This window comes from Coregonus clupeaformis, unplaced genomic scaffold (genome assembly GCF_020615455.1).
Source record: "Coregonus clupeaformis isolate EN_2021a unplaced genomic scaffold, ASM2061545v1 scaf2390, whole genome shotgun sequence".
NCBI lineage: Eukaryota > Metazoa > Chordata > Actinopteri > Salmoniformes > Salmonidae > Coregonus > Coregonus clupeaformis.
In genome coordinates this window covers 30077-44751 of record NW_025535844.1, presented here as the reverse complement: position 1 = coordinate 44751, position 14675 = coordinate 30077, and the positions used below count along the sequence as shown (strand labels likewise).

Here is a 14675-nt window from a genome sequence, read left to right as displayed (position 1 = left end):
AGCGCCAGATAGATCAAGGCAGGGGGCAGTAGTGACATTTTCAACTCTTATTATTAATTCATGTATTCTCTCATTGTTTAATGGGGCCAGGTTGCTCCAGTGTTAATCCCCAACTAATGATGATAATTGGTGTGTTTGTGTGCGGGCGCTTGTCTCTGTGTGAGAGGGAGTGAGTCTATGTCTGTGTATGAGTGTTTTGATTATGGTGTGATTCGAGTGTGTGTTTGCGCGCTTTTGTGTATGAGAGAGAGTGTGTGTGTGAGTATGTCTGTGTGAGGGTAGTATGTGAGTGTTTTGTGTGGTGGGGTGTGTAGTGAGGTGTGTGTGTGGTGGATTAGGTGTGCCGTGCCTTCATTAAGGAGCTTCTCTGTGATTTAGGCTGATTATTGAATGCCAGTGCCGTAAGGCTTCTGGGGCTTATCAGCCCATCACCACTGTTCTCTTCTCACATCACGACTCACATGAGTGTATGTGTGTTTGTGAGAGAGAGAGATACTTTCTACTTGTCTGGGCAGCCCAGGTAGACACAGAGGTATGAGTGTGTGTGCATGCGCATATGCTCCCAAGCTCATGTGTGTGTACCTCTGGGCAGCACGTTCCAGGCGATCGTGTCAGTGATAGCAGTGAAGATCCAGTTGAGCTCTCCCAGTGGGGTGCGTCTGTCATTCAGTCTCCCAGGTATCCTACAAAACACCATAGGTTTGTCAGTAACATTAAGATACAGGTAACTGCCAAAATTAAGGAAACACCAACTTAAAGTGTGTTAATAGGGCGATGGGCCACCACGAGCCAGAACAGCTTCAATGCACCTTGGCATAGATTCTACAAGTGTCTTGAACTCTATTGGAGGGATGCGACCATAGATATAAAGCAGTGTTCTATATACATGGGTGCAACACGATTCTTCCGCTAGAAAATCATTTGGTGTTTTGTTGATGGTGGTGGAAAACGCTGTCTCAGGCTCCACTCCAGAATCTCCCATAAGTGTTCAATTGGGTTGAGATCTGGTGACAGACGGCCATGGCATTTGGTTTACATCGTTTTCATGCTCATCAAACCATTCAGTGACCACTCGTGCCCTGTGGATGGGGGCATTGTCATCCTATGGGGCCATAGCCATGTTAGCCAAAATAATGGCCTGCCCAGCATTTTTATGCATTTGTAAATTACTTAAGTCAGGAACCACACCTGTGTGGAAGCACCTGCTTTCAATATACTTAGTATCCCTCATTTACTCAAGCATTTCCATTATTTTGACAGTTACCTGTATATTCCATATAAAATACACTGATATTGAGTTGAACCCCCACCCCCTTTGCCCTCAGAATAGCCTCAATTTGTTGGGGCATGGACTCTACAGGGTGTCGAAAGTGTTTCACAGGGATGCTGGCCCATGTTGACTCCAATGCTTCCCACAGTTGTGTCTTGTTGGCTGTATGTCCTTTGGGTGGTGGACCATTCTTGATACACACAGGAAACTGTTGAGCGTGAAAAACCCAGCAGTGTTGCAGTTCTTGACAAACCGGTGCACCTGGCACCTACAACCATACCCTGTTCAAAGGCACTTAAATAGTTTGTCTTGCCCATTCACTCTCTGAATGGCACATACACAACCCATGTCTCAATTGTCTCAAGGCTTAAAAATCCTTCTTTAACCTGTCTCCTCCCCTTCATCTACACTGATTGAAGTGGATTTAACAATTGACATCAATGAGGGATCATAGCTTTCACCTGGAATCACCTGGTCAGTCTATGTCATGGAAGGAGCAGGTGTTCCTATTATTTTGTACACTCTGTGTATATCAGTGATCTATGATACATTCATTTCATCAGTCTAATTAACATATATAGCTATTCATTTCTGTGGCATCAGTACATAGTACACAGTACATAGTTGAGCACAGAAAACGTGGTAATCAACTATAATGACCATAATCCATTACGCGCCCGCTTAATCATTTAATTGACATCAAATGATCCCTCATTGATGTCAATTATCTCCCGAGTGGCGCAGTGGTCTAAGGCACTGCATCGCAGTGCTAGCTGTGCCACTAGAGATCCTGGTTCGTATCCAGGCTCTGTCGTAGCCGGCCGCGACCGGGAGACCCATGGGGCGGCGCACAATTGGCACAGCGTCGTCCAGGGTAGGGGAGGGAATGGCCGGCAGGGATGTAGCTCAGTTGGTAGAGCATGGCGTTTGCAACGCCAGGGTTGTGGGTTCGATTCCCACGGGGGGGCAGTATGAAATAAAAAAATATATATATATAAAAAAATAATAAAAATAAAATAAAAAAATAAAAGAATGTATGCACTCACTAACTGTAAGTCGCTCTGGATAAGAGCGTCTGCTAAATGACTAAAATGTAATGTAAAATGTTAAACTTGTGTGGTCTGTGCGGAGCAAGACACGGAGACTGACATCTTGATCAGACCGACAGCATCATTGCGATTTGCTACACCAGAAGTACATTAATTTCCAATGGAATGCTGCGTTTGGCTTGTAGCATTGTGTTGCAGAGGTAGTTGCAGTTCGTTCTGTGTTTTGTGTCGTGCATATGTTGGATTTATCTAATGTATGCATCAAATTGTACGTGTAGACTTGACAGAAATAGTAGCAGAAGGTGAATGTTGAACTGTTGGTGTACACACATCCAATAAACATGTTGGGTTGAAATGAAAGAAATGTGACTGCTATGACGTTGACGGTCTGATCGAGGCGTGATCGAGGGGGATAGAAAGCAGTTGCTTCGCGAGCATGAAAATACATGATCTAAGAGATAGTTGGTATTCAGCAGTCATAAAAGTATGCCTTATTTACTTTGAAGAACTAGTAAAAAATGTATTTTGCCAGACAGGATAGGCAGCAGCTTTATAGAGATGAGATGACTTTGAATGAAATAATAAAGTTATCAAATAAAACTAATATTTTATTAAAGTAATGTGAATAGATGGTTAATAAGTGATAAGCAGTAATGGGCAGTCACCAAGGGACTTATTAATAGTTGTATTGTGTGTTACAGCATTCAATAATGCATAGTGCATTTAATGTTTTAAAAAAAGAAAGAAATGGAAACTGAAAACCGTGATAACGTTTTTATAATCGAACCGAAACGTCCTCAAAAAGCACTAATTGCAGGCCTCCCGAATGGCGCAGTGCTAAGGCACTGCATCGCAGTGCTTGAGGCATCACTACAGACCCGGGTTAGATCCCAGGCTCTGTCACAACCGGCCGTGACTCCCATAGAGCGGCGCACAATTGGCCCAGCGTCGTCCGGGTTAGGGGAGGGTTTGGCCGGGGGGGCTTTCCTTGGCTCATCGCGCTCTAACGACTCCTTGTGGCGGGCCTGGCGCCTGCTGGCTGACTTCGGTTGTTAGTTGAACAGTGTTTCCTCTGACACATTGGTGCGGCTGGCTTCTGGGTGAAATTGTAAAATACAAAAACAAATAATAATAAAAGCACTAATCGCTCAGCCTTACTACATAGGGAATAGGGTGCCATTTGGGACGCAGCCTCAGACATACGCAATCTTCATCTGAATCAAAGTCCTCCACAAAGTCCTTATAGGAACCCTCTCCTTCAGCACTAGCCTATCCTGTGTCTCGGATCACTCAGTATTCTGAACCTGAGATCGCCGTGGAAATGAGCGTGGTGATTGGATGTCCCAGACAGGAGCTGTATTCGTGGCGCCTGGCACCATGGTAATCAACACGGCGACAAAGGAAAATCACCTCAGCCCCTTTCCCAGCCTCTGAGCTCCCAGTCTTATAATGAGCAGTCAGTGAGGCTAGAAGTGGAGGGAGAGGAGGCTAAGGCTAACGGCTACTGGGGTTAACACTAGAACGGCCAAAGACACTTGATTTTGTAGATTTTGACTCTATCCAAGTTGACGAGCGGGAAACAAACGATGCCAGTCAAACGATGCCAGTAAGCCTGCACAGCCGGCCCAACAAAACGACACCTAAACTACACCCAAACTAAGAGTTAGCCTATAGTCAAGATTAAATTGACAATAATCTCATGAGTGACAATATTAGGTCTATCAGTTGTCAAACTGTACATGAAGATATTGGCGCATCTTGTAATTTACAGATGCAGAGAAAGGAGCATCACTTTATCATATCCCCCTTCAGAGTGACATGCAGGTAAACCATTTTGATTTCTATATAGTATCAGAAATACATTTTCTGCAGTTTCTATTACACTTACCTTTCGTCAAATAACTCATAATTCAATTCTGTCGTCAATGGATGAATGGGCAATAGAAACCAGATAAAAACTGATAATAGTGCATGTGACTTCAATGAACTGAATGATGATGAGGGTGAAGAGGGTGATTGAATTTGATTGATCTGAATGATGACGGTGAAGGATGATTGAATTTAGAACAATAGTGTAATTTTGATGAAGAATTGTGGGCGGTCTAATTATTTTATTATGAAAGGCTGGAAATTGTATATAATTTCCCTTCAGAGACTCAAATTAGACACTGAGTACAACATACAGTGTGTAGTTCACAATGGCAAGCTGAACCAAACGAACGGACGCACTGACCGCATTACAAATGCTGCAGAATTTAGATGAGTTGGAGTCGGATGGAGGATCATATATTGAGCTTGAAATCGACGTTGCTGACGAAGAGACTTCATCTGATTCTGATGTTGACGTCGAACTGCCGCCTCCGAAGCCTGAGCCTCGCCGCAGAAAAACCAGAACAGAGCCAACTGAGACGGTGTTCCCAACTGCCACAGTGAGACAGGAGTCTGGGTAGGATTGCAGGGTTTGGGTAGAAAAGAGTGACGAGTTGTTGCAGCACATCAGAGACTGTACTGTTGCTCATGTACATAGAAAAGGAAATGTCTATGGATGAACTGTAAGCATTTATTGCACTCTTGTATGTCCGCGGGGCATATGGCGGAAAGAGCATGATGTGGAGTCATCTTGGTGTGATAGGTATGGGGTGCACATTTTCAGAGAGACCATGCCACGCAACTGCTTTGGCGAGATTATGCGACGCCTGCGGCAGGTGCAAACGAAACAAGGCCCATGAAAACTGTGTGCGGTGCAACCGATTTGTTTGTGGGGCTTGCTCACACAAAGCCCCGAAGCTGTGTGCTGACTGTGCAGAAAGCATAAAGAGAAGACAGATTGATTCATGCGTAAAGGTACTTAAGGGCACAATATAGCGTCCGATACAATCAACAAATTATTGTTTTTATATTTTGTTATTAATATATTTCCATTCATATTTATTTATGCAATTCATCCTTTACAATTGTTCATGCACTGGTGCTTCTGTTTAGGAATACAGCAAATAATTTAACCTGAGCACCTGGCTGGATATATTGTAATATTTTTCATTTCTACTTTGTCAAAAGAAGCTGTAACTGGACTTTTTTAAATCACTATAACTATGACTAACCAAATCTACAAATAAAGTTGCTCAAATGATTTACACTGTAATGTTTTTATTGTAAGGGAAACTAAAATAGGTTATCTGCCTACGTTTTTCTAGGACTTTGCAGAATTACACAAAACATATCCTTATTTAAACAAATAACTAGTTTTTTTTAAAATGGATATATTTCCACAAATAGTTCTTCATGCAATTAATCCTTTATAATAGTTTATGCACTATTTATCAATCGTTGGTGCTTATGTTTGCTGCAATTTGAGGGTTGATATGCATCTGATCTGATCATTTGATGCATATAATAAAGGGGATGCCCGGCAATGTTCTCTAGCAGCTACTGATAGGCTGAAAGGCAGTTCTAGTGTTAAAGGGTATTAGCTTTGACTCTAGAACAGGACAGTGTTGAGTCTAGAACTGGAGAGCAAGATGAAGCTGAAGGCTAGCAGGTCCTAGAATATAGCCAGCAGAGGCTACTTGTATATAGGAGCCACCACTCAGAACACAAGCATGACACAAGAAAAACCCTCATCTCCAACCAGAAGTTGGAGGAAATCTTAACCTCGGTATATAAGCTAATGCTCAGTTCAGCACCATTCCTTCTACTGCGATAAGTAAAGAAAAGCAGCACTCTCAAGGCTCCAATACAATACATTTAATAGATACCTCTACTGCTCCATGGGTATGGCCCTAGAGGCTTTCTGTCCCCTGTGGGAGTTGGATGGATGGGGGGTTCCTCCCATGAGTGTATACCGCCCACTGACCCCACTCCCAAAGGCCCATTTACTCTGTTTCTCTGTGTGTGTCTGTCTGTGTCTCTGTGTGTGTGTGTGTGTGTCTGTCTGTGTCTCTGTGTGTGTGCGTGTCTGTCTGTGTCTCTGTGTGTGTGCGTGTCTGTCTGTGTCTCTGTGTGTGTGCGTGTCTGTCTGTCTGTGTCTCTGTGTGTGTGTCTGTCTGTCTGTGTCTCTGTGTGTGTGTCTGTCTGTCTGTGTCTCTGTGTGTGTGTCTGTCTGTCTGTGTCTCTGTGTGTGTGTCTGTCTGTCTGTGTCTCTGTGTGTGTGTCTGTCTGTCTGTGTCTCTGTGTGTGTGTCTGTCTGTCTGTGTCTCTGTGTGTGTGTCTGTCTGTCTGTGTCTCTGTGTGTGTGTCTGTCTGTCTGTGTCTCTGTGTGTGTGTCTGTCTGTCTGTGTCTCTCTGTGTCTGTCTGTCTGTCGTCTCTCTGTGTCTGTCTGTCTGTGTCTCTCTGTGTCTGTCTGTCTGTCTCTCTGTGTGTCTGTCTCTCTGTGTGTCTGTCTCTCTGTGTGTCTGTCTCTCTGTGTGTCTGTCTCTCTGTGTGTCTGTCTCTCTGTGTGTCTGTCTCTCTGTGTGTCTGTCTCTCTGTGTGTCTGTCTCTCTGTGTGTCTGTCTCTCTGTGTGTCTGTCTCTCTGTGTGTCTGTCTCTCTGTGTGTCTGTCTCTCTGTGTGTCTGTCTCTCTGTGTGCTGTCTCTCTGTGTGTCTGTCTCTCTGTGTGTCTGTCTCTCTGTGTGTCTGTCTCTCTGTGTGTCTGTCTCTCTGTGTGTCTGTCTCTCTGTGTGTCTGTCTCTGTGTGTGTCTGTCTCTGTGTGTCTGTCTCTGTGTGTCTGTCTCTGTGTGTCTGTCTCTGTGTGTCTGTCTCTGTGTGTCTGTCTCTGTGTGTCTGTCTCTGTGTGTCTGTCTCTGTGTGTCTGTCTCTGTGTGTCTGTCTCTCTGTGTCTGTCTCTCTGTGTCTGTCTCTCTGTGTCTGTCTCTCTGTGTCTGTCTCTCTGTGTCTGTCTCTCTGTGTCTGTCTCTCTGTGTCTGTCTCTCTGTGTCTGTCTCTCTGTGTCTGTCTCTCTGTGTCTGTCTCTCTGTGTCTGTCTCTCTGTGTCTGTCTCTCTGTGTCTGTCTCTCTGTGTCTGTGTGTGTGGCGCGACAGGTAGCCTAGCATGTGGGGCGACAGGTAGCCTAGCATGTGGGGCGACAGGTAGCCTAGCATGTGGGGCGACAGGTAGCCTAGCATGTGGGGCGACAGGTAGCCTAGCATGTGGGGCGACAGGTAGCCTAGCATGTGGGGCGACAGGTAGCCTAGCATGTGGGGGGACAGGTAGCCTAGCATGTGGGACGACAGGTAGCCTAGCATGTTGGGCGACAGGTAAACTAGCATGTGGGGTGACAGGTAGCCTAGCTGTTAATAGCCTTGGCCCAGTAACCGTAAGGTTGCTGGTTCCAATCCCTGAGCCGACTACGTGAAAAAACCATTAGGTCGATGTGCCCTTGAGCAAGACACTTTAACCCTAATTGCGCCTGTAAATTGCTCTGGATAAGAGCGTCTGCTAAATGAACAAAAAGTAAAATGTAAAGCCATATAGTGTGTGGTCTAATGATGACTCCTGACAGCCCCAGTGTGTGTAGTGTAGATCAATAGAGGCCTGGCTGTGTTGATGGTGATGTGTTGACCGGGCCCCATGATGCTTTATGACCCCCTCAGTGGGGGAGAGGGGTACTAGGAGGAAGGGGGATACAGACTCACTGAGAGCAACAAATGGCTTCCCCCATCTCCCTGGGTATATCCTGAGATGCGCACACACACAGAGAGAGAGCATCAAAGAGTCAGAGCATCAAAGAGACACCATTTCTCTTTCCCATTCAGACCCCACAAGTTACCCTCTGGCCTAACACACATGAGCAGTCAGTACTGACAACACACACACACTCACTCAGCTAAATGTATTAGAAGGGAGGAAAAGTAAGACAGCATGGTTCCGCCATAAGGTTCCGCCATAAGGTTCTGCCATAAGGTTCCGCCATAACCTTGACTCCGTTCGACTGGGGGCACTGGTGAGCAGAGACATGTGAAGACATGTTTTCTCAGGGGCTAGGGGCGAACAATTTATTATCAATAATTCAGTAAAACCTACCCTACCAGTATTATTTACTAACACTTCGACAGGATTTCCAAAGCTTGTTTGGCTAGGGGAGAGACCTCTGAAGGACAAACAATACAGCCGATAACATCTCATTACTGTTTAGATGAAAGGCTGGTGGCTCTGTGGAGTAAAAGCACTGAGTACTGGGTGTTCCTGCCAACTATGATTGAACCTAAAGAGGAAACATTTAGCATTCAGAACAGGACAACCTGTGTACCAGCAAAGTGGCGAGGTAAATTGGTTTTCCTCTTTGTTCAAGGATTAAGAGGGGATATGGTGGTAATGAATGGATGGATGGATATCCTGGTCAAAGTATAATATCCCTTTGCAACCATTATTGTTACCTGCCATACCAGCTACAGCATAAAGTGTTTTCCATTTATTAACTTTAATTGGATTTATTATTATTATTTTCCAAAAGGTAGAGTGTGCCAGTGTCACTGCTGAGTGTCCAGGTCTCTCAGGTAACCACGTCATGTGAAATAATGACACATAAGCCAAGTGACTAGGCATGATGAGCACAGCCCTACCCTACTCAGGGACCCCTAAAGAGACCCAGCAGGGGGCCAGACTAGCCGCTGCACCCCTTCAGAGGGTCTGGGAGACACAGTATCAATTGGGATCCAAGCTCAACGCTCATAGGGTTCCCATGATATTCCCATCATTCCCATGCAATGGGAAAACAGAGTTGTGGGGAGATGAAAAGAAAATAATTGTTTCTTGATAAGAAACGATCATCCTTGATAAGGAGGCGGCTTGGCTGTTGTAGGAGTGAAGTCAAAGGAGAAAATAAACAACATGTATTATATTGCATCTGAGTGAAGCAGAGTATTAGTCATGATAACTGATATGGTTTAGAATCGTGACTCAAAATCTCTTATCTAAGTTCCTTTTGGAATAAGTGTGCGTATGTAGGGGAATGTGTGTGTGTGGGGGGGTTGTGTGTAGGAGGGAGAGAAGAAGTAAATCATGTAATTATTGGTTGGTCCAAGTTCTTTGCAGTGACTTAGTCTTATGTAATGGGGGTCGGCTGGTGATATGTAACATTTTGGCCCTCTGAGCAGAAAGTGTGTGTGTGTGTGTCTCCATTATGGCCGGTTAACACTGAGCACACGGAGGGAGTCATAGCCATGTGCTGACTGAGTCACAAACTCAGCTGGGAGGTAAATGTCACCATCTCCCAGGGACCAACGCAGAAACACACATTGACACAGCTCAGCCTTCTGGAAGCTCACACTTCAGCAACACTCCTTATTGTAGCTGTCAAAAACCCCGGTCCTGGAGAGCCACACAGGGTGTGTCCAGGTTTTTGGTCCAACTCAGCACTAATACACCTGGGGCCTGTTCAGGAGGGTGCAACGTTATAGTGTTCAGATATAAAGTGTTTTGAGTAAACAGTAACCATTTTAGAGACTGCCACCAAAACTAGTTGTGTTTAAAGTTCCAGACAGAGGTAAATGAGAAAGTACTTTAAATGAGTGTTGTGACAAGGTGCGACCTCTGCTATGGACAAGTTCTTATGAGACCCAACAGAACTGGCCTGTCAGAGAACACAGCAACCTGTCTAAAATAATCTGTCTCACTGAAAGGGGTGTTTTTGCAATTGCAGCACATTGGCAACCACACATGGTAAGGTGTTGGGTGATTCTTTAGAGAGTAATAGCTACAGTACATGATGAATTAGCGCTTCTGTTGCTACACCGGACTCCAGTACTTTGGGGGTGAAGTCCAACTGTGAGGTGATTTTGAACTAGTACACCACTCTAAACATCTGCAAAGCTCTCAAATAGCACCTGCATTTTGATTTCTTTTTGGTCTGCATCTGGGTCAAATCTGAACGTCGTCACACACTCAGAAGGGAAGCCTTTCCCAGCAAGAACTTTGACGCAAACTGATTACACTGGGTTGGATGGTGTCCAACTCTCTGAGGTGATATTGAACTACAGTAGTACACTACGGAATACACTCTACACATTCAATTGAGAGGAGGCCTCCAAAAACATCCTCACACTTGCAAAGCTCTCAAACGCAACCTGCACTTTGATTTATTTTGGGTGTATCTGGGTCAAGTCAATGTCGTCACTAACACACTAGGAAGGTAGCTCCGTTTCCAGAGGGGAGCCTTTTCCCAGCATGACGCAAACCCACGATGTAAGACTGACGCTCATCTGTAACAGGTATGAGCCTCCTGAGATGCCTTTAGATGTGTTCTCTCCATAGCCCTCACTCCAGCCCAGTGAGAGATGTCAGGAGGGAGAGGTGTCAAAGCTGTCAAAACCTGCCCATGATGTACTGATTCGGCAGAAGGAGAATAGAGAGAGAGAGAGAGAGAGAGAGAGAGAGAGAGAGAGAGAGAGAGAGAGAGAGAGAGAGAGAGAGAGAGAGAGAGAGAGAGAGAGAGAGAGAGAGAGAGAGAGAGAGAGAGAGAGAGAGAGAGAGAGAGAGAGAGAGAGAGAGAGAGAGAGACAGAGACAGAGAGAGAGAGACAGAGACAGAGAGAGAGAGAGAGAGAGAGAGAGAGAGAGAGAGAGAGAGAGACAAAGTAAGATCCCTCTGATTGTTAGGCTAGTTGAAAGGCTCTCTCTTCCACCTGGTTATTTCTTAACCAGCTTTTATCCTCCACAGGGGCATCTCCACACGTCAGAGAGAGAGAAAGAACGAGAGGAAGAGAAGAAAAGAGAGAAAGCCAGAGAGAAGGTGGGAAGAGAGAGAGTTAGACATGATGCCAAAGGGAGAGAGAGAGAGCCAGATAGCCCACTAGTGAGCAAGAGAGAAGGAAGGAGGGAGTAACTTCTCCACCTGAAGAGAGAGAGAGTTCTTGTATCCTCTCCTTCGGAACAGGGGATTATTTGAAAGAGGAACAGGCTGTGGTTCGGCTGAGGTACCTGAGGAGGTACGGGGCACAGGGGAGGCAACTTTGGAGTTTGGATCCAATCCTAAACTCACTTCCAGTCAAGGAGAGGTGTAGAGTAGGCAGAGAGAGGAGTGAAACGTGACTATCTGCGTCACACTGGGAACTGGGAAAAGAGTTCCACTAGATGAACCCTGAGCCCCCAACACACAAACTCGCGTACCACACACACACACACACACACACACACACAAGTTCAGTGAGTCTGCACCATGAAACCCTCAGCCTCTACTAGCCCTCAGCTAAACACACTAATTAACCTCTAGAGGAGGACTAGACTCGTGTGTGTGTGTGTGTGTGTGTGTGTGTGTGTGTGTGTGTGTGTGTGTGTGTGTGTGTGTGTGTGTGTGTGTGCGTCCATAATGGCCTGGTTAACATTGAGCACACTGAGGGAATTATGGCCATGTGCTGAGTCACACAATTAGCTGGAGGCAAAGTCATGCGTGCGTGCGTTTACACGCAAGCATGTGTGCTTGGAGGAATTTGGTGAGAAAGAGAGAACGTATGTCTTCGTCAGACAAAGACTCGGCAAGAGGGCAAAATCAAAAGTTGTGAACAGTTTCTCTCGGTTTCTCTTGTTTTTCTGTTATGTGTGTGTGTGAACATAGTCTCTCTGTGTAGTTGGGGTAGAGACACGGCTCTAGGTGCTGTAAGCTGCCTTTTATGTTCTCAAAACGAGTGTAATTGCATCTGTAGGTCCTTTTATCTGGCATATTTGTATCATACGCAACAAGAACATAATAAAATCCATCCATTCAAAAAAAAAAAATGATCAGAGCTTTACAAAAGAAAAAGAAGGGCTTTAAATCGGTCCAAACTACATGCTGAGAGGGAGAGAACAAAATAAGAAAAGCAATCAAAACAAAAGAAAACAGAAATGAAAGAGGGAGGGAGAGTTGCCACAGCGGTACTTACTTCTCAATGAGGTCCAACGTCACCCCTGGCACCAGCTTGGAACTTTTCTGCATACAGAACCTGAGGGCACAAACAGAGATCCAGTCAAATCAGGACAGCTAGAAAGCAAACAACAAAAGCACTATAAAAATGTTTCAGTTCTTAATTACTCTGTAAACCGCTAAACGTTTGCATACAGTATGTGTGCAAGTATTGCAGCGTGCCAACCACAACGAAATATGTTTTTATTTGTTTTCACAGTGAAAAAAGTTGGATATCACAGAAACTATAAATAAACTTTCAATTACAAGGCATTAGGGTCTTTGAACTAGAGAAGTTTCGGTGAGGTTCAGGTCACTAAGGGATACACGCAGAGTACATACAGGTCTATTTAGACCGTACTGGGACTCCCACAGTGAAGAGGGTATTATTGTGCATGGACAGACCCGGCTGGTAGCAGGTACAGTGTGTTCACAGCAGGGTGATGTTTAAAGGTAAAGTAGAGAAGAGGCACGCTATAGCGCTGCTGAGGCATCAAATATAGCAGCTGGCTTGGGATCTCAGATAGGGCTTAGTCATTATTATCAAGGGGAACACAGGTGAGTGTCTGAGGTGGGGATTGTGTGTGTGTGGGGTGGGGGGGGGGTGTGTGGTGTGTGGGTGCGCATGTGTTACACAAATCCAACGTTTGAATTATGCAGAAACCCACCACCAGCAGTCCAGCACACGTGTTCTCATCTGGACATTCAAGCACGTGCACAGACACAGTTCAAACGAACACTAACAACTCCCCACAACAAACCTCAGGTGGCCATTACATTCAGATGGTGAGCTCTCCACACAGGTCTACCACTGTGTTTGTTGTGTTTATGAACTTTTAGGATAGAGGTCAAAGTGGCAGACGAGTCTTCTCAAATAGGACATGGAACATGAATAGAGACAAGGCCTTATAGATAGAATGAGAGACAGAGATGGAGAGAGACTTCAAAAGGGACAGACTGTTCTAAACAAGCAAGGAGACACTCATCCCCTAAAGTAGGAGTGTTCCTAAACCACACAGGAGGAGAGGAGACTTTGATCCACAGCCAAAACAAACAGAGAAGAGATGGAGAAGGGTGTCAGAGGACATGCTGTACTAGAGAGAGAAGTGGAGTGGAGCAGAGAGAACTTGTGGAGTGGTACTGTGGGTCTGTGCGAACGTGCTTGGGCGAGAGCGCGAGGGAGAGCGTGTGTGTGTGTGTGGTCTTGTGTGTGCGCTTGCGCAACGGCTATCTCTCGGTGGGATCCCAAAGTGGGTCGTAGAGGGAGGAGTGGAGCGTTTCTGTTGGTCCCCTTGGAGCCGACTGTCTGCTACAGCTCATTACATCCCCCAATCAGCCCTCCCCAGACTCCCTCTATCTCCATCTTTCCCTCTATGCGGCTCTCTCCTTCAATTCCCCTCTCCGTCCTTCAGTCTCTCTCGCTCTCCCCTATCCCTCTGAATGTCTTCATGTCTCCCAACCCCAACTCCCTCAGTCTGTCCTCCACTCCCCCTCTCCATTTTACACATCTCCCAACTCCAAGTCTGTCTCGTCTACCAAGTTTCCAAATCTCTATATCCCTCTATTTTAGGATATTTTCTTTCATTGCAATCTATTTTTTGCCTCTCCTTCTCCCTCTGCTTCCCTCCTCCTGTTCTTTTCTCATCTCAATCTTTTCTGGCTTCCCACTCTATCCCTTTTCCTTGCTGTCCCTCGTTGATACACTAACATGTTACACTAATTACTAAAACACTAATTAACTGACTGTTGGCTCCTTGCTTTTACTGTATAATATACAGGTAACTGCTAAAATAAAGGAAACAGCAACATAAATTGTCTTAATAGGGCGTTGGGCCACCATGAGCAAGAACAGCTTCAATGCACCTTGGCATAGATTCTACAAGTGTCTGGAACTCTATCAGAGGGATGCAACACCATTCTTCCATGAAAAATGCCATAATTTTGGTGTTTTGTTATTAGAGGCTAAATGGTTATTCAGACAGAGAAACACTGTCACCGCTTTGTAACACAGAATAATATGGAGCAGTAGGTTCAGGGCTTACGTCTCAAGGATGTTCCAGGCATAACCTATCTTTATTCATTTCTATGGTTCGAGGGCAGAGACGTATATGTATCATGTACATTAATGGATCTGGTTCAAGGCACTCTGGTTGGAAGAAAACACATTTTATTTCAAAGGTCTTTGCATTACTATAGAATTTATAAAACACAGACATGCATTCAAAACGGCAATGTGTTTTAGCACAGGGCCTTCAAGGTAGTCTGAGGTAGTTACAAGGTATTCTGAGGTTTTACGAGGTTTTACAAGGTTTTATGAGGTAAAACTCTTCTTCCTGTACCCATTACATTCCTGTTTAGGTCTGTTGAAACAAAGCTGAATGTACAGTAGTACCGCAGGAAAATAGAACATGAGGTTACGCAATGCTTTGCTTCCCTATTGTGAAGTCACCACAGATAACGACAAAGAGGAAAGAGTACAGTTACATTTACATTTCCCA

General features: G+C 45.1%; 1 protein-coding gene across 1 annotated transcript in view; it reads right to left on the bottom strand.

Moving 5' to 3' along the window:
• LOC121533261 (regulatory-associated protein of mTOR-like) overlaps window positions 1–14675 on the bottom strand; it is a gene marked incomplete at both ends in the record, with an annotated part of 78531 nt that overhangs the window by 33879 nt on the left and 29977 nt on the right. Inside the window, 2 exons of the mRNA XM_045219465.1 lie at window positions 583–683; window positions 12158–12217. Of these exons, the coding sequence (XP_045075400.1) occupies window positions 583–683; window positions 12158–12217 (161 nt within the window). The remainder of the gene's footprint in view (window positions 1–582; window positions 684–12157; window positions 12218–14675) is intronic.